This window comes from Anolis carolinensis, chromosome 3 (genome assembly GCF_035594765.1).
Source record: "Anolis carolinensis isolate JA03-04 chromosome 3, rAnoCar3.1.pri, whole genome shotgun sequence".
Lineage (NCBI taxonomy): Eukaryota > Metazoa > Chordata > Lepidosauria > Squamata > Dactyloidae > Anolis > Anolis carolinensis.
The window spans coordinates 53,789,489-53,814,200 of record NC_085843.1 but is presented as its reverse complement, the minus strand read 5'-3'; the positions used below and the strand labels follow the sequence as shown (position 1 = coordinate 53,814,200).

At 36.9% G+C, this 24,712-nt stretch overlaps 1 protein-coding gene across 1 annotated transcript in view; it reads right to left on the bottom strand.

The window, feature by feature from the left end:
• Window positions 1-24,712, bottom strand: part of crybg3 (crystallin beta-gamma domain containing 3) — a 75,784-nt gene that overhangs the window by 15,492 nt on the left and 35,580 nt on the right. The window contains exons 5-17 of the mRNA XM_003219109.4: window positions 23,144-23,191; window positions 21,650-21,765; window positions 19,939-20,083; window positions 18,098-18,231; window positions 17,659-17,770; window positions 16,003-16,038; window positions 14,714-14,847; window positions 11,525-11,651; window positions 7,619-7,761; window positions 4,934-5,060; window positions 4,234-4,266; window positions 2,107-2,216; window positions 712-838 (exon numbers count right to left, since the gene is read on the bottom strand). Of these exons, the coding sequence (XP_003219157.2) occupies window positions 712-838; window positions 2,107-2,216; window positions 4,234-4,266; window positions 4,934-5,060; window positions 7,619-7,761; window positions 11,525-11,651; window positions 14,714-14,847; window positions 16,003-16,038; window positions 17,659-17,770; window positions 18,098-18,231; window positions 19,939-20,083; window positions 21,650-21,765; window positions 23,144-23,191 (1,392 nt within the window). The remainder of the gene's footprint in view (window positions 1-711; window positions 839-2,106; window positions 2,217-4,233; window positions 4,267-4,933; window positions 5,061-7,618; window positions 7,762-11,524; window positions 11,652-14,713; window positions 14,848-16,002; window positions 16,039-17,658; window positions 17,771-18,097; window positions 18,232-19,938; window positions 20,084-21,649; window positions 21,766-23,143; window positions 23,192-24,712) is intronic.

The window sequence follows — 24,712 nt, the reverse complement described above, 5'->3', positions numbered from 1 at the left end:
ATATACAAATGCACAAAAAGTAAAACAGAATTAAACACAATGAATTGATTCAGTTGCCCAGATAGCCAAAAAAGCCCAAAGGTATTCTAGAGTTTGCAGAAATCTAGAGTATCCCCTGACTGTCCAGTGTGGAGCAAAGTTTGTTTAAGGGCAAAAAGCTCTGGATACTTATGAGAAGTTGCTGTGCATCATGAAGCTTTGGATTCATACAGGGTTTTTACTAGTAGAGACAAGCCTTAGTCAACAACCAGTCCAGCCTATTTTTAACTACCACCTATTTACAATACAAGGAATTCCCACAAAGTTGGGCAGACCCGTTCAGTTTTAAATAGTAGCCAAGCCACATCCTTCCACAGGTCAGCATTTCTTCATGTTATAAACGCATGGAGTACAAAGGCCATGAGTCAGGCTCTAAAAGCAGGTTAACAGTTTTACGAGCTTCACCAATCAATGATGTGGCCGCATAGTGATGCGACTCCAGCCCAAGTTCTCTGCTATGCTAAATTGTGTTGAACTGTTTTAAAAGTTAATTGCCAAAGAGTCTTTTTAGATGGACAAATGCACATTTATTCAAATGACTGCATGTGTATGCCCCGACATTGTGTTATCAAAGTGATCGTTTTTCTGCTCTCTGGGAATAAGTATTTCTGGAATTTAATAGACTTCTTCTAAACGCTGCTAGTTATGAAAAGTAGCCCATTGGATACTTACATATTCAATGGGCTTAAGGGACTTGACTGCAGCTGCTGGACAGCCACAGGAAGCAAGGTCAGTGTAGAGGTCTTCTTCCAGCACACACTGATCATTATCTGAGCTCCCCTGGTAATGCAGCAACCAACTGAAAAGACAAACCCAAGAAAAAAAATTGAATGCTGGTACAGGTTAAGCTTTTCTCAAAATAAAGTATGTAGGGGGGAGGGGACTCTATCTGTAAATGAACATTTGACTTAATTCTGAGGGAAGAGCATGAAACACATGTTTTCTGGCTCCTGGCTTGAGAGATTTCCCTAGGCAAAATATCATATAATGAGAGAGTTTGAAGAGACTACAAATGCCATCCAGTGCAACCCCCTGCAGGAAAACACAACCACATCAGTTCTGACAGATGGCCATCCAACTTGTTTAAAAACTTCCAAAGTAGACCCCACCACACTCTGAAGAAGCACAATGTGCTGTCAAACCATCAGGACGCTGCTATATTTTCAATTACATTAACTCACAGGATTGCATTGTTAGCTGTATGATCATTAGCCAATTGACGCTTAGGCCACCCCGACAGCTTTTTTGTATAAAAAGAACTGGGGGAAATCTGTCTGATCTCAGTGGAAGCCTATTTCATGGGGTGAGGACAGCAGCCCAAATCAAGCTGACATCTCTATCTTCCCCTTCACTGTTGGGGAAGTTCCAGATGGGATTTTGTTGTGCTTCCAAGTTGGCTTCCTCGCCATAGTTCTTTACAGATTAAAAGGGGCATCCAACAGAGTAGCATTTGCCATACTAAGCCAATAATAGCTCTGGCTGGATATGAACACTTTAAAGCTTCTCCCAGATCTGACCTCATGTTGAAGAAACATCAGGCTCTGCTCCTTAGGCTATCAAACACATTTTGCTATTAAGGGGGAAATGACCATGCTCAAAAATCTATAGAATAGGATGGATTGGGATGATCACTCTTCTTCACTCTCTCTTTCATACATGCTCATTGCATCCTTTTCAATACTGAGCCGAGTGTCAAAAAGGCAAAATTTAGAAGAGGCCACACAAGAGCATTGAACAGGAAGGTGCCATTGGAGCTAGGGCCTTATTGGGACTTTAGGCTTTTGCCTGGTCATGATGTGTGCGGATGCTAAACATTTTATGATGCAGACAGTTTAACTAGTAGTAAAGGTTATCAACCTTTCTTAAAATGTATCACAAAGCTGATTTCAGGCTACAGTAACTCCACATGTCTCTACAAGGAAGTAAACAGTACTTTCCCATCATAAAATTAAGGCAGCATTCAAGCTAATTTAAGAACACATATGCTGATAAAAATCCGAAGCTGAAAAAAAAGAGGGATTAAAATGGTTTCTGAGCAGCGTTAAAAATGTTGACAAAACAACTCACCATCCTCGCAGAACCTTAAAAGAACAAGGTGAGAATGAGGCAAACCCTGCAACTTCTGTTGTAATATCCATACATGTTCCTTGGAAATGTACGTTACTGAAAGCTTTAAGCTACAGAGAAACAACATTTTGAGGGAAAAATGAATTAACAGGCAGTTGGTTACTTGTAATATATATATTACAGTAGATATTTTTGTCAAAGAACTGCTCTATAATTTCAAATTTTCAAGATAAAAGCATTTGTTCTAAGGAAAACAATATTTCTTTATTGTCAGTTGTCTGTGTTTGAAGAAGTATGCTTTAAACCAATAGTGGTTTAAAACAGTGGTTGGGAATTGTGTGGTCTTCCAAATGTTGCTACGGTTCATAAATTCCATTATTCTTCTATGCTGGTTAAGACTAATAGGCACTGCAGCCCAACTATATCAAAACAGTAGAGTCTCGCTTATCCAACATTCTGGATTATCCAATGCAGTCTGCCTCCCATCCAGATACACAGCTGTTTCTCTAGGCAGCAAGGACTGAACCTTTTATGGATTTAACTTTAGACAATGTTGTTCTGCCGGCCCATTTATGTTGGATAAGCAAGACTCTACTGGATATGGAATAGATGTGATCTAGACATGACTTCTTAAACTGTGAGTCCTGACCTCAAATAGGGTTACTTTAGCTCAATGTTGAGATCACACACAAAAAACATGGCAAACTGCCACCTATTTTTATAAATCTATTAGCAGCAAGGTGCAGTTTTTACAGTGAACTCTGTAGAAAATGCTTCAGCTCTACTCCACAAAAAGGGGAAATCAGCTTGTTTAGCAAGCTTTGCAAATGCTAATTTATTATCAGTAAATGTTTCATTTTTATACCTATTTTATACACCTATCAAAAAGGAGCAATGGGTTAAACCCTTGTGCTAGCTGAACTGCTGACCTGAAGGTTGGGTTGCTGACCTGAAGGTTGCCGGTTGAAATCTGTGAGATGGTGTGAGCTCTTGTCTGTCAGCATTAGCTTGTGGAGACATGAGAGAAGCCTCCCAGCAGGATGGTAACACATCCGGGCATCCCCTTGGCACCATCTCTGTAAATGGCCAGTTCTCTCCCACTAGAAGTAACTTGCAGTATGTTCTCAAGTCACTTCTGACACAATACACCTATCTACTTGGGGTTGCATAAACATTTCTCAGGTGTAAAGAAGTCACAAAAAATGTCTTGGGTGGAAAGGGGTCACGACTGGAAAATGTTTAAGACCTGATCTACATAGTTGAAGAAATGATAAATACATTAGAAAGATAAACCTACAAGTAAATTATAATTTCAAATACCTGCAAAAGTAGAACACATTTGTACATTTCTCAAAGAACATAACAAAATAAGGAGTCTGTTTATAGAAACTATATATAAGTATTGCTGAAGCAACAATTTTTTTTCTGGAGGAGGATGCCAAAGGATGCTATTATAAATGAAAGACAACAGTGGAACTTATTAATGAAGTAAGGCTTTACTGCCTAAGGTCACTGAGGTTTATGACTTGGCAACTTATCATTTTGTCCTCATTTACACTTGTGTTCTTCCCTCCCATTATGATTCATATTTATAAATATTAATGTTTAACATAGACGAATGCAGGAGAAACATGTAGAAAGTTGGGAGAGAAATAACTCTCTCAGTTATTTTAAAACACATTATGAAGTCTTGTTCAAGAATAAAGGAATTATGTACCAACAATATTCACCAAAAAGAGTGACATTTTAACCTATACCCCATTGCTTTTGACAAGTCTGAAATCCTGATTGATTATAACCAGATGAAGACCCAGATTTAAGCTAACTACTTGAGCTCTGGTAGTACAGTGGGTTAAACTGCTGAACTTGCTGACCGAAAGATTAGCAGTTTGAATCTGAGGAGCAGGATAAGCTCCCACTGTTAGCCCCAGCTTCTGCCAACCTAGCAGTTCGAAAACATGCAAATGTGAGTAATCAATAGGTACTGCTCCAGCGGGAAGGTAACGGTGCTCCATGAAGTCAGGGGACTGGGGAAAACCTTTACCACCTGACTTAGGAAAAAATAAACACTAGATGCTTTCATAAGGGGAATTTTATATCAGAAATTATATTCTTACAAGAACTTACCCGGTGTTTTGGTTCATGACTTCCTAGTGGCTCCTGAAAAAATGAGAAGTTATTTAATACACAATATATATATGAGGCACCATTAAGAGATTAAATCATAAGCCCTATGATTAAGCGATGATAGCTGAGGATTTCAGAGAGTAAGAGCTATGGTCATAGGTTTCTGTAATACATGTTCATGGCATACCGTATTCAAGCTATTTCCTGTTTGCCTAATCTAGAAGAATGTAATTCAAATGATGTCCCATTCATACAGTTATTTTTGGGGTTTTTTGGCCGAACAACAAAAAAATGCAATTTTCTATTAGCCAACAACTGACATAAAGGCAAAGGGCTTTGTATGAGGTTAGGGGTTCTTTTAATAAAATATTACTATGCAATTTGAAATTTTGCAAATGGTATATCAAATAGCATTTTTTTTCTTATGGCTTTTAGTCAAAAGTATTCTATGTTTTTCTCATTAATGTATCTCTACATTTAAATATGGATATTTTTTCAAGTCTTACATTGTAACAAGCAAAAAACTTAACAAAGAGGAAATGAACAGGAAGCCAGACTTTTATGTAGGAGAATATTTTGAACTGAATGGCATAGACAGCAATAGGTGGACTTTTTTTTAAAGATTCATTTTGTTTTATGCACATTGTTTCAAGAATTTTAAGCTGACTGTTATGTTCCTCTATCAATTGTGATAACTCACCAGATTAACTGGACGGATTGACATGATGGTTTCATTAGATCCTCCCCAATCAAAAAAACATTTATATTTGCCTTTCTCCAATACATATTGTTCTCCACAGAAGTACTTCTGCTGGTATGCAACCCACCTAGATGTGACACATAAGGAAAATCCTAAGGCACACATACATATGGCAGATGGTCAAAGTATATTTTTTAAAATTCTTCAACAGTTACTTCAATATGGATTTAAAGTAGGCATCCCCTTCTAGGTCAATATTGGTGTATAGAAGCCAAAAAGAAAGTATCCCCTGTTCACTACAGCTCCAATATGATGCAATAATTGATTAACATCAGGCCTAGTCTATCTGCCTGAGGCTGTTTTAAGGAACAGCTAACTCAGCCAAATATTTGGCTAGGCAAGTCTTGCATATGGAATTTCTTCTTCTTTTGAACTAGAGTAGACCTTTTTATGCAAGCTCACAGAATATGGTTTCAGTTATATGCAAAGAGCTTTGAATACCATGGAATCATGCCGGAGGACCAACAAATGCCTAGAGAAGGGTTCAGTGCAATTCTATGGTCAACTTTTGCTAGAATTTATGTTGGAAGTAGGTCATGGAATTGTGCTAGATACCTAGTCAGCACACTTCTCTAGGTATCTGTAGGTCCTCCAGTACGATTCTGACAGGCATTGGCCAGAAGCAAAGGCATTGTTCATTTCAGGTAGGAAAAAGAGGATTCCAGAAAATCATATGAAAATCGTATTACACAAAAGGTCCTGGGAAGGATTCCTCATGTAATAGGTGAGCCTAATATAGCAGACATGAAAAATCACAGCACCAACGAAAGGACTGCTACTGAAGCATAGGACAACTCTTTGTTTCATAGAATTCAAATTAGGTCAGATATCACAGGAACAAATGTTTCACTAACAATTCAGTGTCACCTCCAAGATCATACTTTATCTGACCTTCCATTCCCATATTGAATTCTACTACAGATATAAGGAAAGGCAATATTTACGACAAATATAAATATTACAGCAAAACACTGAATAATATTAAACGTTTTGTCCAACTGATGGTGGTCCATGCCTTAGTTACCTCTAGATTGGATTATTGCAATGCTCTCTACGTGGGGTTGCCCTTGAAGATGGCCCAGAAACTTAAATTGGTCCAGCGCTTGGCAGCCAGATTGTTAACTGGCGAATTACAGGGAACGCTCAACCTCCCCCCCCCCCAGTTTAAGGAGCTCCATTAGCTGCCGTTTATCTTCCGAACCCAATTCAAGGTGCAGGTTATCACCTACAAAGCCTTAAACAGTTCAGGACCCACCTACCTTCGTGACCGCCGTTCCCCCTATGAACCTGCACGATCTCTTCATTTGTCGGGGAGGCCCTCCTCTTGCTCCCACTACCTTCACCATCGTGGTTGGTGGAGACTAGGGAGAGGGCCTTCTCCATTGTGGCCCCCTGGCTCTGGAACTCCCTCTCCAGGGAGATTAGGCAGGCCCCTACCCTTCTAACGTTTCGGAAGAGCTTGAAAACCTGGCTCTTCCAACAGGATTTTGGCAAATGATCCTCACCCTTAGGTTTAGGGCTTGTCTTATTTGATTAATAGTATTCTCTGTTGCACTTTATTCCACTCCTTCAGTTGGAAATAGTTTTTATGTTTACCCTATCCCAAGCTCCTTATCATAACAGTCTCAGGTTACTTACCTCCTCGCTAGTTTACATTCGTCACTATATGCACTTTCTCTGGCCCAATTTAATCTATTTTTATGAACCTACTCAGGTTTTTATCTTACTATGTTTTATTGTAAATGTTATTTAAATACATCTTACTGATTTGTTTTTACACTGTTGTGTTTTCTGCACTGTCTGTTGCTACCTGGGCTTGGCCCCATGTAAGCCACCCCGAGTCCCTTTGGGGAGATGGAGGCGAGGTATAAAAATAAAGTTATTCTTGTTATTATTATAGCTGTTACTCATAAAAAATCTAGTTTCTTGATGCAATATTTTTTTTAATTTAAGGGTGAATATTTATTTAGGCTTAAAACTATTTTTTATTTAGGGTGGGGCCCTCAATGGTGCAGTGGGTTAAGCCACTGAGCTTCTGAACTTGCTGACCGAAAGATCAGCTGTTTGAATCCGGGGAGCGGCTAGCCCCAGCTTCTGTCAACCTAGCAGTTCGAAAACATGCAAATGTGAATAGAACAATAGGCACTGTTCCGGCAGGAAAGTAACGGTGCTCCATGCAGTCAGGCCGGCCACATAACCTAGGAAGTATCTATGAAAAACACCGGCTCTTTGGCTTAGAAATGGAGATTAGCACCCCCCACCCCCCGAGTCGGCCACGACTAGACTTAACATCTAAGGGAAACCTTTACTTTTACCCTTTTTTTTTGTTTAGGCTTACATTTACTCATTTATCCCTTATTCCAGAATATTTGCTACTTTAATATAGTAATCACTGAAATCCAGAAATTATTCCCATGCCCTTAAAAACACAAAGACCCCAAGCAAAAATGGGACTTTGAATTTCACTTTTATCAATGTTTTGTAGATGCAAGAACTGTCACTCACACCTATTGCAGCTATGAACTGCTGCTCTATAAAATGTTAATCAAAACAGGAAAACTAACAAAAATTACACACTTAAACTTAATCCTTTGCCACTGCCCAAAGATATGATATAGAACTTACACTCCACTCTTCACATTAATGGATCTCGTCACTAGCCCATACCCAGCCACTTCCAAATCGGGAATTTCTTCATTGACAATATCTAGCAATTTCCCATCTTCCTCATCAGTTTCAAAAAGTGTTATTGCAGACTCCATAAAATTCTGGAATTCAGAAATGAAAATTAGGATGCTTCTAATACACATATCCCTCTTTTATATATAATACAGCATTGCAACTCAATCATGCACAACCAGAATTCTTCAAGTGCAAAATATAATTGGAATAAGGGTGGATTGTTTCGGCAGGTTCCTGATTAGGTCAGAACCAATGCCTGAATTTCAACAGGAGTGGCAAACTGTTCAGAGGTGAGAAGTTTCATTGCTCTCCTTTCATTTTTAGAGAGCTAAACCCCCGATGGTTTTTTTTTAAAAAACTGAAAATGTTCCCTGTAAGGTGTGGCAGGTATTTTACCACATTTCTGGCCTTGACTGAGCTGTTTTCCAGCACGAAATTCTATATCACTTCCTGTTGGACAAAAGGCCCTCTCTGGATGAAAAATAGTCTGGCAAATGGCAAAATGAATCAAAATTGCCCCCAATACACACACACAAACAATCACAGGTATACAATGTACTTATTCAAGGTTTCCTTATGCTAGTTCCGTATACATATTGTTCTGTTTGTTATAACAATGACCTCTACATTTGTTTAAAGCTAACCCGCTCCCTCATCAGAGCAAATTCTAGCAAACACTGTGAATGCATTTTGAATTTCAGTTGTGTACAAACTGGTGTGTTATTTTTAAAGTCTTTATTAAAAATCATGTCTTAAATGTATTTTAAGCGTTTAGCTGTTTTTAATAATTTTGTTTTAAAAATATTGTTATTTGATTCTTTTTTTTAACTTTTGCAAATGAATGTTTTAGCATGAAACTCAGAAATCACTGGAAGCTGCCTAATTCCATCTTAGGAGAGAAGTGGTATAAACATTCATTAAATATCTCTCTATAAAAGTCAAAGTATGCCTGTCTGTTTGTACCACAAAGGCTGTTGCTACGTGAAGTGGCCCCTCTGTGATGTCACTGAGAAAAAAGGTGATATGGATATAAGGGGAAGGGAGGAAAGAGCTACAAAGAGAGCTGTTTCTATAGAGCAGCATGGGCAAACATCTGCCCTTCAGGTGTTTTGGATTTCAACTCCCACAATTGTTATTATTAATATTCATCATCATCATCATCATCAAAAAGTCCATTAGCTGGTTGGAAGTTCTTCCTGTTTTCAAAATATATCTATTATATATCTGAAAGGTAAGTTCTGAAATGTAAGTGTCTACAATTAAAGGCTTTCATGGCCAGAATCACTGGGTTGCTGTGCATTTTCCGGGCTGTATGGCTGTGTTCCAGAAGCATTCTCACCTGACGTTTTGCCCACATATATGGCAGGCATCCTCAGAGGTTATGAGGTCTGTTGGAACCTAGGCAAGTGAGGTTTATATATCTGTGGAAAGTCAGGGTGGGAGAAAAAACTCTTCTTTGTTGGAGGAAAGTGTGAATGTTGCAATTAGCCAGCTTGATTAGCATTTAATGGCCTTGCAGATTCAAAGCCTGGCTACTTCCTGCCTGAGGAATCCTTTGTTGGGAGGTGTTAGCTGGTCATGATTGTTTCTTGTCTGGAATTCCCCTATTTTTTGAATGTTATTATTTATTTACTGTCTTGACTTTAGAGATTTTTAACAGTGGTAGCCAGATTTTGTTTATTTTCATGGTTTTTTCCTTTCTGTTGAAGTTGCAAGCCATTGAAATCCAATAGCATGTGGACAATTTCAACTCACAGCAACCCAGTTTACAATTATTTTGCAGAGACAACTTATTCTCAGGCAGCTTTCCTCTTCCGTTCTGTGAACACAGCAGTCACCATATTAAGACTGTAATTAGTTAAAAAAATTTGAAAGATTGAGGGTACATTTCCAAAGCTACCTACTTGCTTGATGTTATAAGAACAAATGAGTAATGATGAGATTACAGCCTCATTTTATCATACAGAAGAGCCCTGAAACAAAGATGTTTTGTTTCAGAAATCTGCAGTAGGTCGGGTTTAACCCTTGAACTCATATCCTTTCATGCTTTACAAGAAAAATTGGAATGTCAAACTGCTTCTCAAAAAAAGCCATGCACAGCACAAACAACTGTTTTCTCTTAGGAATATACCAAGTATTAGGCTGTTTTTCCTGGGATGGCTGCTGACGCTGCATCCTGGACACTCAGAAATTCATTTCTAGAGAAAGAACTTTCCTTTCTGCTGACAACTCACTCACGCCGCTCCACTTTTAAGTTTCAGGACCCTTTCCTTTCCACAGAAAGATGAAGAAGTCCTGTACTCTGATCCAGAGACAGGTGGTATATACAGAATTAGGCTTCCACAACTGAAACTATGTGCATGTCAGTCTGAACGAATATTAAAAAGTTAGAGATTTTAATGTGCATTTCTGTCTATATTTGGACATGATTTGAGATCTATATTCAATGCAAATATAATTTATAGCAATAACATGTCCATTGTGCATTGCTATAAATGACATTCACACTGGATATAAATCCAGGTACATGTCCAAATAAATACAAAAATGCACACTAAAGTATTTTCTTTAAAAAACTAGCTTATTTCAAACACGTATAAAATGCTTTTGAAGGCATATGACAAAATATCATGAAACAAAAACAATAAAAACATACAACAATAAATAAAAACTAATAGTTAAAAATAGATAGGCTCCAATTTAGTCAGGCTAAATTAAAACTCATTAAAGTTGCTTTGCTGAGTTACTACTATTTAAATTGATACAAGTTCAAAAGAATAACACACTCTTTGGCCATCAGCATTATGGACAAAAATCACAGATTAAACGGTCAGCTCAAAAGTTTTTTGTTGGAACCACAGAATTGAAAATTTATACTACAGGACTACACATGAATATTTTGCACAACCGTGATTGTCTGAAAAGTTATCTTACCCATAAAAAAGTAATACAAGCCTTGCATTCTTCAGTTTTCATGAACAATCAGTTATGTGTGTGAGAAGTCTCAATGTGATAGTAATGTAAAGAAATAATGCAAAATTGAAAGAGGTGGGAAAGATGAGTTCTGAATCGGTATGAGTGTGACATTTGGAAGCAATCTTTTCTATTCAGTATGTTATTCAATATATTTGGAGCCCCCGGTGGCACAATGGGTTAGACCCTTGTGCCGGCAGGACTGCTGACCGATAGGTCAGCGGTTCGAATCCGGGGAGAGTGGGTGAACTCCCTCTGTCAGCTCCAGCTCCCCGTGCGGGGGCACGAGCGAAGCCTTCCACAAGGATGGTAAAAACATCAAACATACGTGCATCCCCTGTGCAATATCCATGTAGATAGCCAATTCTCTCACACCAGAAGCGACTTACAATTTCTCAAGTCGCTCTTGACACAGAAAAATGTTGTTAAAACTAGAAATAGTAATATTTCAACTTATTTATTCATCCACATTTGGCCCTCCACATTTGCGGGCTTGTTTTTTTTTTTTTTTTTACAGGTTTAAATATTTGCAGATTTGATTAACATTTTCTCTCTAGAACTCTCTAGGTTCTCCTGTGCAGGTCTACGTTCTATTTCTGCCAGAAGTTGATTATCGAATTACAATGGAGTACCTAGACAGAACTCCTCTTTAGAATCTCTAGGTCCTCCATTCTATGGTCATCTTTTGGTGCTGTTGTGCTGGAAGACCTACAGATTCCTAGAGACATGTTCTCTCAGGTAGAAACCACAGGGTTTTAAAATTTGTATTACTTCCACTTTTGATGGATTCCTATGCCCCTAACCCCAGCAAATGTGGAAGTATTACCATATTTAATTTATGGAAATGGAAAAATTAAGAGGAGGAAAAGTACTTACAGCTTGCAAAAATCGAAAAGAGAGAAGGGTGCTATTCATCCCACCCCATGATGTCCAGTCTTCATATTCTCCTTCCTCTAACAAGTATTGCTGGCCTTTGTATCGTTCCTTTTCATAAGCAACCCATCTGTAGGTGTCACAACAAATGGAGAGAAATTATGAATGTCCTTAGCAATCATTATAAACACAAAACACTAATTGTCATCAAGTATCTTCTGTCTTACCATAGTATATTCCAATTGTTTTGAAGTTCTGCTTTGACAAGTTATGAAATAATCAACGACAAAGCAGACATTTACTTACTAATACTAGCCTGCCTTTTATCCAAGTAGTTGATGGTGATATACTTTCACTGTGTTGCTGTTGGTTAACTTGGATCAGTAACTTTTTTCTCAGTATGAGGGTACATTTTCAGAGTTTTCACAGCTGAGCTCTTTTTCTTGGTCAGGTCTAACAATTATATTACATTATATGTTTTAATGACAAATTCTAAATTTGCATCTTACGTTTAATTGTTTTGTGTACTTTAATATGTATTCTGTGGAAATATGCTTTAATATGTGTATTTTAAAGAATGTTTTTAGGTGAATGTGTGTTTTCTAATGTAACCCGTCTTGAACTGTGAGGAGTCGCAGACAAGAAGTAAAAATTAATAATAATAAAAAATTATTATTATTATTAAATATTAATCATTATTCTTAATAATAACAACTCAAGAATGGGAAACATAATGTTGGTGGACAGGAAAAGAGATTTAAAGATGGGCTGAAAGCCAACCTTAAAAACTGTGGCATAGACATCAAGAACTGGGAAGCCCTGGCCCTTGAGCGTTCTAATTGGAGGTCAGCTGTTACCAACAGTGCTGCATAATTTGAAAAGGCACGAATGGAGGGCTTAAGGGAGAAACGTGCCAAGAGGAAGGCGCATCAAGCCAACCCTGATCAGGACCGCCATCCATTTGGAAACCAATGTCTTCACTGTGGAAGAACATGTGGATCAAGTCTCCCCTGCCACCTATGCATTCACCGCCAAGACACTATACTTGGAGGGCCATCATCCTCAAACTTCGAGGGATCACCTAAGTAAGTAAGCATTATTTGTATATAATAGCAAACCAGAAACCAAGAAAAAAGCAAAGAGTGAGAAAATTACACAGGTTTCCAGATGGAAGGCAGTCCCAGTCAGCGTTGCCAGTGAAATGAAGTAGAAAAGTTAACAACAGTTAAAAATTATGGAGATATTATTCATATTCAAGATATGCTTTCTAGTATTCATTATTATCTAGACTTGAAAAGGCACCCAAGTATTAATATCTTAATATTAATACTCTTTAGCATGGAATAGTTGAGTCTTTAAAGCTGGATTTGGTCCACCTAATATGGTGCTGGCCTGGAGTGGCAACGATCTAAACCAGCCCTGGGGGCAGCTACACCTCCGTCTCCTTCCCGCTGCAGTGGCATTGAGTTTGGCCATACCTGGTTCAGTCACCTTTACTTTTGTCATTTTTTTGTCACAGTGGCTATTTAGCTCTGGAGGGCTCCTGGCCCAAAGACCATTGCCAATGGCAGTAACGATGTCTGTGCAATTTCGAGAAAGGGGCGAGGAAAGGAAAGGTGCAATCACTTTCTCCAGATCATGCATATGTCTTTGTTGACATCAAGCAAACAACAATCAGGAGCTCTCTGGAGCTCTGCGGTTAACATGCAGGGAAAGCAGGATGGCAGCACTGGGCTATGTGGGCAGCTGGATTGATTCGAATTAGAACTGGCCCAGCTGTTCACACCACCCTGAAATACGGGGATAGCTCTGGAGCTTCAGGGACGTTCCAAAGCATTCCCTGAGGTTTTCTTATGCGGGATAAATGACTTGAGGATGCACAAGAGCAACTTCTGGCCACTTCTACAAATGGGTCCTAAGACTCTCTTCTGAAGCGTCCTTTTTTGTACTGCACTCAGAGCTAAGATGAATGATTAACTAGGAAAAGCTTTGGTCTGAAACACTATGTCCAGAGATGTCAACAGGGGATGCACAGCCAATTGTACTTAAGATGATTCTGTATCCAGGGATTCAACTAAGTAGAGTCCTTTTGTTTACTGAGGCACTATAATTTATACTCTGTATCAACATTTTCCTTTCAATATGTTATTTGCAATCTGCTGGTTTAAAAATTACATCTTACATACATCACTTTGAAAGTTTAATAGCCCTAAATATTGTTGAAGCCGACCCTTTCATTTCAGAACATGTGCATGGAAATAAGTTTTAGTTAAAAATTCATTTTTGTTTACATAGTATAAGGCAGGGGTCCTCAAACTTTTTAAGCCGAGGGCCGGTCCACAATCCTTCAGACTGTTGAGGGGCTGGATTATCATTTGAAAAAAAAATACAAACAAATTCCTATGCATACTGCACATGTCTTATTTGTAGTGCAAAAACAACAACAAGAACAATGAAAGAACAATACAATATTTAAAAATAAAAACAACTTTAACCGACATACATTTATCAGGATTTCAATGGGAAGTGTGGTCCTGCTTCTGGCCAATGAGATAGTCAAATTAATTAGGGTTGTTGTTGTTGTTGTTGTTGTTGTTGTGTGCCTTCAAGTCATTTCAGACTTTGGGTGAGCCTAAGTCTAAAATTTATTTATTATTTATTTACTGCATTTATTTTCTACATTTGTATCACACCCTTCTCACCCCAAAGGGGACTCAGAGTGGTTTACAAATTATATGTACATACAATATATTATATTATTAGCATAGCACAATATTAGCATTATATATTACTATATTGAACTGTACCACTATACTGTAATATTATTAGTAATATTATATGTAATATAGAATATATAATTAATATTATTATATGGTATTATTATTAGGTTATATTGCATTACATAATAATATTATTATCAATATTATATGTATATACAATATATTATATTATAAAACTGAGGGCAGGGGCCAGGTAAATGACCTTGGAGGGCCGCATCCGGCCCCCGGGCCTTAGTTTGGGGACCCCTGGTATAAGGTATTCCATGGGACAGGACAGCCAAGTCTCTTGTGGCAGGCAAAAGAGGACTTCCCATGTTCTTCAATGTAGAATAGATCTGAACTTCTGATTCCACAGTAGGTTCAGGAATACCTTTACCTTTACAGTTTAAAATAGAAATAAAATTGTACTTACATTCCGCCAATGACACGTATTGATCCGATTCCCTGGAAGTCACCCACATTTTCAAAGAGTATTGGAATACAATCAATATTTTCAGAAAGCTCTTTACACCATCCTCCAAAGTGTGGTCTCTCATATAGTATTATCTGCAGAGCGTGGAAAAAATTGTTTCTTTAAATATATTTCTATAATGATCCACTGTGGTTTGGTTCCAGGACTTCTCCGAGATTCGAGAATCCATAGATGCTCAAGTCCCATTAGGGATGCTCAAGTTCGAAAATAGTAAAATGGTACCCCTTACATAAAATAGCAAAATCAAGTTTTGCTCTTTAAATTTATTTCTTGAGCATTTTCAAGCTATGGATAGTTGAATACAGAATATGTGGAGATGAAGGGCCAACTGTATTTCTAACACTGTAAACTCTGATTTTAAAAAAAGCAATTTCGCAGCAGCATATGTTTTGCTTCCTCTATTTTAATAATTTGATGCAGCTTTGATGGGACTTGTCCTCTAATACTACTAAAACACAATGGCTGTAATACATAAAATAATCTATGCAAAGCATCGGGTGGCTAAACCCACCTCTGGCCAAGGGAATCCAATGGAATACTTAGTATTTTATTCTATTTCTATGGCTTGGGAACAGATGCGCCAGAACACCATAGGAAATAATATAGATGGAAATTATGAACATCATTTCTTTATTGATAGCCTCTGTTAGATTGTGCAGCTTTTCTTTGTAGATGGACAATTCTGGATCAGGCATTATTAATTAATCCCATTTATTTATTTTTCATTTACACTCAACCTTCCTCCCAATAATGTGACTCAAGAAGACCAGCATATTAAAATACATATTAAAATTATGCAGAACCATTAATATACATAAATATCTGGTCAGGTGATATTATCACAACAGACTGCAGTGATTCCTTGTCCACACAACCCAAATATTGCCTGCTGCTCCACAGAGAATCCTGGTGTACAACATATACCAAGTTGGCATACTCATCCAGGATCAACTCCTGAATGATATCTGTGTTACCAATCAATGACCTGGCATTAAGCAATACTATGGTTTTAAGAAAGGAACAAAACAAGAAAGGTAAGAGGCATTATTCCCCCCCCCCCCAATTTTTTTGTTCATTCTAGGGGGTGCTTTCCTGGAGATCTGAGGCAGAACACTCTCTACAGTATGTTATCATTGTTTGTCATTTCTAAAATAAATACAAGGAATAAAGAGCAGAGAAATATGCATCTCACTAGCATATCGATGTACTATTAACATGCCCATACTTGCCTGAACATTCAGAGGCATCTGCACCTTTAGGCTACCCTGAAATGCAAAACAAAGCATCATGTTATTGAGTATGTGATGCCTGAATTCTTGCCTTTTCATTCTATGTATACAGATACAAACCACCCTGGAAGATCTGCAGAAGCAGTTCTGACATACTTACATGTGTCTACTGATCTATATAATTATGAATCACAGGGCCTGGTTAGCTGAATAACTAAATAATACCAATAAACTTCATTACTTAAATAGGTCAGTTTATTTTCTAATTGAAAACATTTGTACAACAATCAAGTGAATGAAAGAACTTTTCTCCTTTTTCATACTATTAACAGAAAATTAGATTAAGTATTGATTTCAATGTAGTTAAAACATTGATGGTTGCATTACTTACTCTAGAGTAATTCTTCAGTTTTAAGTGGTGGCGGCAATACATACAATGCTTGCACATTTTTAATTAGTGAATTTTAGGAAAGAATTAAAAATAATGTTCATAGGGCACATGAGGCACTAGAATCCAAATGAAACAGGTGCAAACTTAACTCAATGTGTACCTAGCAAAACTCTTTTCTGCAAACCTTGCAATGGTGACTACAGTAGATTGCTGGTTGAAGCCTTGGGAATTGATTTAGACTGTGGAACCCTGTCATTTATTCACCATGCTATTTAATATCCAGTTGTCATCAGGAGTTCCAAAGTGAAGTGCTATCCATATCTATCATATCGGCTCTACCTACTCAATCAATTTTAATAAGATATAATTCAGGTACTGGGTTGTTGTCTAGGGCAGGGCTTCTTATATTTTTTTCCACTCACAACTCCTTTCTGCCAAAATTTTATTTGACCCCAGGTATATAAAAAGGTATAAAAATCCAACATTTACTGATAACAAATAATCATTTGTGAGGTTTTCTAACAAGCTAATTTTCCTTTTTATGGAGTACAGCTGAAGCGTCTTATATTATATTATAAACACTGCACAACAGATTTGTGTAAATGTCTGAAAAAACATCCTGAAAAATTTTACTATTGCCAATTTTTTCTGGACACCAACACTGATCCTATTTGGGGTCAGGATCCACAGTTTAAGAAGCAGTAGTTTAGAGGAAGGTGGATATGGGCAAATAAACTGAATGCAGACTCAAGACAAGATGGAAACATCATGTGTTTTGAATTCTGGTATTCCAATTGCGCACATTGGATGGGACTATATTAACTTGAATGGTGTAAGTGAGTCCCATGATAAGATCTGGTGCTAATAGTATGATTGAGAATTTACCTCTCAACCAAGCATTTTTGAGAAGCTGTCTCTCACTCAAATTATTAACATTTTAATAACTCTTTTTACTATGCATCTGAATTGAAATTTTGTAAACATCTTCAAGCAGTTCTAATCCCTTTGAGAAGACCAGGCAACTTTAACTCCATTCTCCATTAATTCAAGTCACTGAATGCTTGTTCTAAAATAAATGGTTTCTCAACCAAACTATAATTCCATTATTATTTCAGGAGTTAAACAATGGTGAAATGAGGCAGACTGATGCTCTGAATAAACTCATATCTGTTCAGGCATTGAACAAGTTCAGTTCTAGATGCAAAATACTAGAAGGAGAAAATGGTCTCGTATATAAGTAATTGGAAACCTATTACAATCCTTACCATTTTCAAAGGATAAAGAGATTTTATGTCAGCTGTTGAAATTTCACATGGACAGTTTTCTTCCAAAACCATCACTTCTCCTTTGTAATTAACATCTGAATAGGCAAACCATCTATTAGAGTGGGGAAAAATAGCTAATTAATAGAGCTGGTGCATAAGCAGTCTAATTCATAAAAATGGTTGCTAGACCTAATCCCGCAAGGCTATCTATATTAGCATTCTAACTGCAGAAGTGGCTAGCCAGATGGAGCAGGGGTGCATTTCAGTGTCTTTTCCCCTTGCTTTTTTTTATCACATCAATTGCTATGAAAATATTTAATGCATCCATAGTGACAACTGACACTTTCAGCTTCATAAACAGGCAGAAGCTATGGGCTTTACTTGCCACATCACTCAAGAGCTCAGAAAGTGATAGCCACAAAATAAACCATGTACTCACACTCCTGCTTTTACAGAAAGAGTAAGATTTTTGATTTCCAATTCTTCCACGTCAGCAATTGCACTCTGAATAGAGATAGGAAAATACTCTGAGTGGCCTTCTGGGTACAGCTGAATCTCAGGCACACTGCAATTCTACAAGGTGGAAAGACAGTTAAATACAAACCACATTGCTAGAGCTCTTTAATTTTATACATTTTAAAATGTATTTGCGTGCAACCAAATATGATCTGTTGAAGGTCTATATAAAACATTAAAACAAAGACAAAGTGCTATTAAAATCAATTCAGTTATACATTTTGACAAGAAAACTACACAGAAGCAGCAAGACAGCATGAAAATGTATTACAATGCATACACTTCACAAACTAGACAGAAAATCCATTAGAAATATAGTTTTGCTTTCTTTTTTTAACATCTGTATTCACAGAAGCAAATATAGAAGATTTACACACATGTGACTAGAATGTGAGTGAAATATGCTTCAAATTTTAATTTTGCATTGGTTTACTTAGAAAATATGCCAAACTGATTGAAGCACCATAAATCCTAACCAATTCATTACTGCATAAGCTTCTGAAAATAAGGTTGTTTTCATCAAGATTAACACAACTAGCTCACTAAAGGTAAACAAAGACTTCTTTGTATCTGTAATAAGACGTTTTATTTTATTTATACAATTATAAAATTTATACAATTTTACGAATTCAGTTTGTGTGATTATCCTTTTATTTGCAATTAACATGCTAGCATAAAGCAAAAAAAAATCAGGTTTGAGAAACAACTGTGTTCTGACAATGAACAATTAATTACTAAAATGTATAAATTATCATAATGATGACAGAAAAACAGGTGAAAGATTACATGGTCACAAAATATTGATGCATAGCTGCACTCAGAACAGCTTGAGAAAAAAGTCTTAAAATTTATTTTGAGTTATGATCTGAGACACAAAAATGACAAGATAATGCATAGTTGTTATTTGACATAAGAAACGCTTTTTGAAATATATAACAATACTACAGATAAATGCTGGAATGTCACCAGAATATTTGGGGCATTTTATCATATATGGTGGTTATGTGATAGAGCTCAGAAATATTGGATTCAAATAATAGGATATATTGTACATACTAAGTCAAGAGAGTTTCCAATTGTATCTTTTTGGAATGATGGACAAACAATCGGAGAGGCAACAAATCACTAATTAAAAGTTTTCCAACACTTTAGAATCCAGCATTTAAGTTATAATTTAAATTAAGTTCATATGCTATAGAGAACAAGTCACTGTAAGGAAAGCTCATTCAAATTAAGATCTAGTGTCCCAAACCTTTTGTTTTATTTTTATATTTTAAACAGCATTTTAATTTTCCCCCATTTTATATATCATGAATATTATTATACAAAATAATTCTCATTAAGAATGTCTAATCTCTGTTGTCTTCAATTATGACAGGGCACGTTCAAATTGTGATAAAATATTAGATTAGCTCTTAAATTAAGCACTCTATGTCACAGCCCATGTAATATTACTGCCATGCCACCGATTTACATGTTTATTTTTAAAGTATTGACAAATCTGACTATTAGAAGAATAAGCACAACAAATATCTCTTTTAAAGAAAATCTGATGTGCCTGATAATGAAAGATATCTAAGGTATAGAAATGAGAACACATAGTATCAAAGAGGTGAGAGATACACCTGAAGGTCAGAGACTTGCACAACATGTTAGTGGCTGCAAAGTGGTAGCAGAAGCATTATATAAGCATTGAAAGGAGTGGGGAGAGAAAGAACAAAGAAAGAGGCATTATGGTTTCTCACAATTTAGCCAAATGCACACCTTCATGATTTGTCTGATGGAGCCAATTGTAAAGCTTCCTTTATGCTTTTCAGTTTGCTGATTCAAGATATCATTCAACATCATTTCTCCTTCTTCCAGGTAATATTTTTGACCTTGGAATCCTGGTTTTTCATACAAAACCCAGCTGTATCAATAAAAGAAAAATATTTATGCTATTAAAGAAGTAGCTGGTATAGTACCAAAATTAGAGAGGTTGCTGATAAAGAGGTGTTTCACACATTAGATCCTATAAATTCAAGAAACTTTCCTTCTTCTGTAAGACTGGCAGTATTAATGAGAACAACTTTTTTTGTAATTTTTGTCTCATTCACTATGTTTAATTCTACTTAGAGATATCAGTGCAATAGTGTTATGTAACGATTAACAGGTTAGGATGACCATAAATTTCATTTCTATTTTACTGCAAAACTTATATTAGGATTCAGTCACTAGACAATAATGCAGAGCTTTCCAAACATTTCAGGTTAGTGACAACCCTTTAGATATGCATCATTTTGTGACACAGTAATTCAGTTTTACTAGCAAACCAGAGGTTAAGCCAACCCCTTAAGAGATATGAACACATACACAAATTGTAATGCCAAAATATATGGGGATATAGCTTGTAGAATTTGTAAGACAATAACATACATACAAATAACATACATTTCCAAGATTTTTGGAAATGGAATATACTAATGCGATAAGGCATATACTTTGCAATAAGGTATAATTGGTACCTTTGCTGTGTAAAAATGTATGCAAGTTGGTATTGCTTATTTCACGTAGACTCACAGACTTCTTGTTACGTTTGCACGACACACCTACATACTGCAGTAGATACACTAATGTGTTGTGACATAGTTTGGAAAGCTCTGCAATAAGGTGTAGCATAAAACGTTTACTAACATAGCAAGCTGCCTTACAATGAGTCAAACCATTAATTCATTTAGATCAGACATGAGCAAACGTTGGCCCTCCAGGTATTATGAATTGTGAGAGTTGAAGTCGAAAATACCTGGAGGGCCAAAGTATATTGATTTAGATCAATATAAGGAAATATTCCTGTTAATAGTTTTTCTTTCATTTGCAGAAGTATCCGTTTGTTTGTTTTTTTTAATAAATAGAGGATCCTATATTAATCTCTTAGAGGCAATGTCTTTCACTGTCATTTTTACTGATCTTGTATTAATTTAGCATACATAATAAAATCAGCCCATATTGGCATCTAATATTGACAACATTTGTTTTTCAATGTATGATTTGGTTTGCGTCATAAACTACCTGGTTAAACAACGTTTCCTAAATGTTAACTTTAAAACCAACTTACTCCCAAAAATGTTCACATATTAAACATGATGGGTTTCCCCAAATCCTTTGCCTAACTTAACATATAATTTTATCACCTTTTCTTCTTCTCTACAGAAATTAAAGTGGTTTTTCCCTATTAAGACTTCTTTAAAAAGACAAAATAGTTTTTTCAAAAAATGTACGTATTTTCAACTAATGATCTTTCTGTTTAGTTCTTCTAAATATTCACAAAAGGAACATAAAGAAAAATCTCTTTTTTGATCAAAACTAATTACAGTTCAATAGAAATGTAAAACAATACTGATAATGACTTTGCTACATGTCAAATACTCCAAATAACACAATTTAAATATTAATGAATATAAATAATATGGAAATGTTCACTTTATGTGTTTCTTACCATCCTCTTATGACTCTGATCAGTACTTCTTTTGAGAATACCCAGCCTGTAAGATCTATCACATCATGGTAAATTTCATATTTATTTGTCTTCCCATGAACATCACAAATAATCATCTGGAGAGAAAAACATGTAGTGATGTTATGCAAAGATTAGATGCAAAGCTAACTTTAAGAAATGGGGCTACAAAGTGGAGTCTACGACATAAGAGTGTGGAGAAGAGCAAACCAAAGACCATTTACTACAATGACAGCTGAGGCCTGCTACATGCACAATGGAGGACCTTCTCACAGCGACACCAGAGGCACTCCAAGTGGCAAGTTCCTGGTCAAAGATAATTAAGTATACTGCCAAGTTTTAACTTGGTTTGTGATTTTTTAAAACACATTATAACTGTATTCTCAATTTGCTTCTGACACGATAAATAAAGCATATTCTGTGCCTACACCATATTTTGAATCAGAATCGTGTTTCTCACATGTGTCTTCAATTTAATAAAAGATTTAAAATTCTTCAAGCATTTATACATGTTTACTTTGTGGGGATTACTCCTAATTAAGCAGGGTCAGCTCTAGTTAGTGCTTGATGAGAGATAAGAAATGCATTCCTGGTGCTGTAGGCTATGTTTCAAAACCACCTTGGAGTATTCCTTGCTTAAGAAAATCCTCTAAAATTCATGGGGTCACCATAGATCACCAGGCAACTTGAAGACACATATACACATGCAAGTGGGCATGAGTTTGACCCCAAAACAAAAGGATCATCCACATATCATTTATGCAATGTATCATCACTGATTTAAAGAGAACAAAAGTAATGTGCATTGGACTTAATTTGCCCCTTAAACATATAAGCATCTCGATTAGTTTTTTCTTCTGCCTGATTATATCCCAGGGCAAGTCTGCATGAACAGGAAAAGTGTCTGTCTCTATAGTATACAGTGACTTCTGGTGACTATCTCTGGTTTTCTTGCCTTACTCTGATTTTGATCTGCTTTAGCAAAGCTGGGGGATACTCCAGAATTTCCTGGAAACACCACAATATCCTGGAACCCTGAAGCAGTCTGGACAGTTGCATCAGGTCCAATTTAGTTCTCTATTTAGATGGACATCATAGAACTATCCTTTTCCTGCTTTGATCAGCATAGGGGAAGAAGATGTTGCCACTGCTGCTCCCTGCCAGCCACAAAGCTCTGGGCAAGCCACTGGGATTGCATCTCTGATGTCGGAATGGGGTATCCGCATAACCAGTGAGGAGAAACTGGTCGATCTACCCCCAGATTCATAAAGGGCCAGGCACTCACAGTGGGTTCAGCTGCAAGTGTACCACAGTTCCACCGGGGCCAATCCAGAACATAATGCTCCAGATTGGTCCCAGTTTGCAGAAAAGAATACAAACTCAACTTCACATTAGTTTCATTGAGACACTTTTTACTACATGCAAATGTGTATGGAAAAATAGTGACTATTTCATATTCAGTATACACTCACTCACTTTTCCTGGTCTTGGGTTGCATTTGAGTCTTTCCCTGTCAACAGGACACTGAAATTATAATGAAGAGGAAATAGTTATTTCAATATTATCATAAACTACAGAGATACTTTATAATAGATTTCCCCCAAAAAACTATAAAACAGCCATTTGGGTGAAAAAATAGGCCAATAGGTATTTTTATTTTTCTCTTGTCATGTCTGCACTGGGAGGCATGTTCTGCAATCTGAATTCTGAAAATACTTTGGATCTAGTTCCCTTCAGTTGGTAATAAATTCACAGCAAGGATGTAGATGAACTTAGAACAAGACATTAAATATTTATAATATTTTTACATTATAACTTTCATTGTCATTTTGAATATTCAGAAAATATTTTGTATTCTCTTTTAAATTTTATAATTAAATACTAATGGCGAAGAATAGTACTGCATAATAAAATAGGCATGGATTGGTATATTCATTTAATAAAAACCTGAATTGGAAGTTTTATTTAAAGACAAAACTTGCACCCTTTGAAAGAAGGAACTGAAGAGATCTTATTAATATGGGCTACAAAGGCATTTTAAGTCAACAGTAATAAAACATCAACTTTATGATTCCTTTCAATAGGATTTGTGTGGCTGTTCATAGAAATGGAAAACAGTCATACCAGTCAACAAAAAATTCAAGGTACCTCATTGTTTAAGGAGAACAATAAGTGGAAACATGGACAAAGGTCCAAATGCAAAAAACAAGATTGTAAGAAACACCTGGCAGTATTCAACCTGCCAGGTATAAATGCCCTTTCCTCTTTTTAGCAAGGAGACTGTGATGCATTAAGGCCGGCATGTTCAAAGTCTGGCCTGGGGCCCAAATACAGCCCCTGTTCAAATTTCCACCAACTCCCTCTCTTCGGGCCTCTCTCACTTGCTTCGTTCCTTCCTCCCTCCCCTTCCTTCCTCATGACTTCCTTTCTCTTTTCATTCGTTGGCTCCTTGGAGATTAGGGCCCCAGAAAAGATGGGCTCCTCAGGAGGAGAGAAAGAGAGATGGTGACCTCTTATGTCCCTTCACCCCAATTAAGCATCAAATGCGGCCCCTCACATATTTATACATGATATTCATGTATAAATATGTGAGGAGAAGTCATAAGGAGGAGGAAGCAAGCTTGTTTTCTGCTTCCCTGGAGACTAGGATGCAGTAAACAGCTTCAAGGAAAGGAGATTCCACCTGTACATTAGGAAGAACTTCCTGTGAGAGCTGTTCAGCACTGGAACTCTCTGCCCCAGAGTGTTGTGGATGCTCCTTCTTTCGAAACTTTTAAACAGAGGTTGGATGACCATCAGTGTGTGGGTGTGTGCTTTGAATGTGATTTTCCTGCCTCTTGGCAGGGGATTGGACTGGATGGTCCACGAGGTCTCTTAAAACTCTATGATTCTATGATCTTCTCCCCGGGTGGCTCTGACCTTGGGCATCCTGTCCCAGTGACTCCTTGTCTCTCCCTCTCTTGTCCCCTGCAACTTTTTCTTTATTTCTTTGCAAAGGAAGGCTCCCCAATTGCCCTGCTTGCCCATGGTGTTCACTGCCACTGC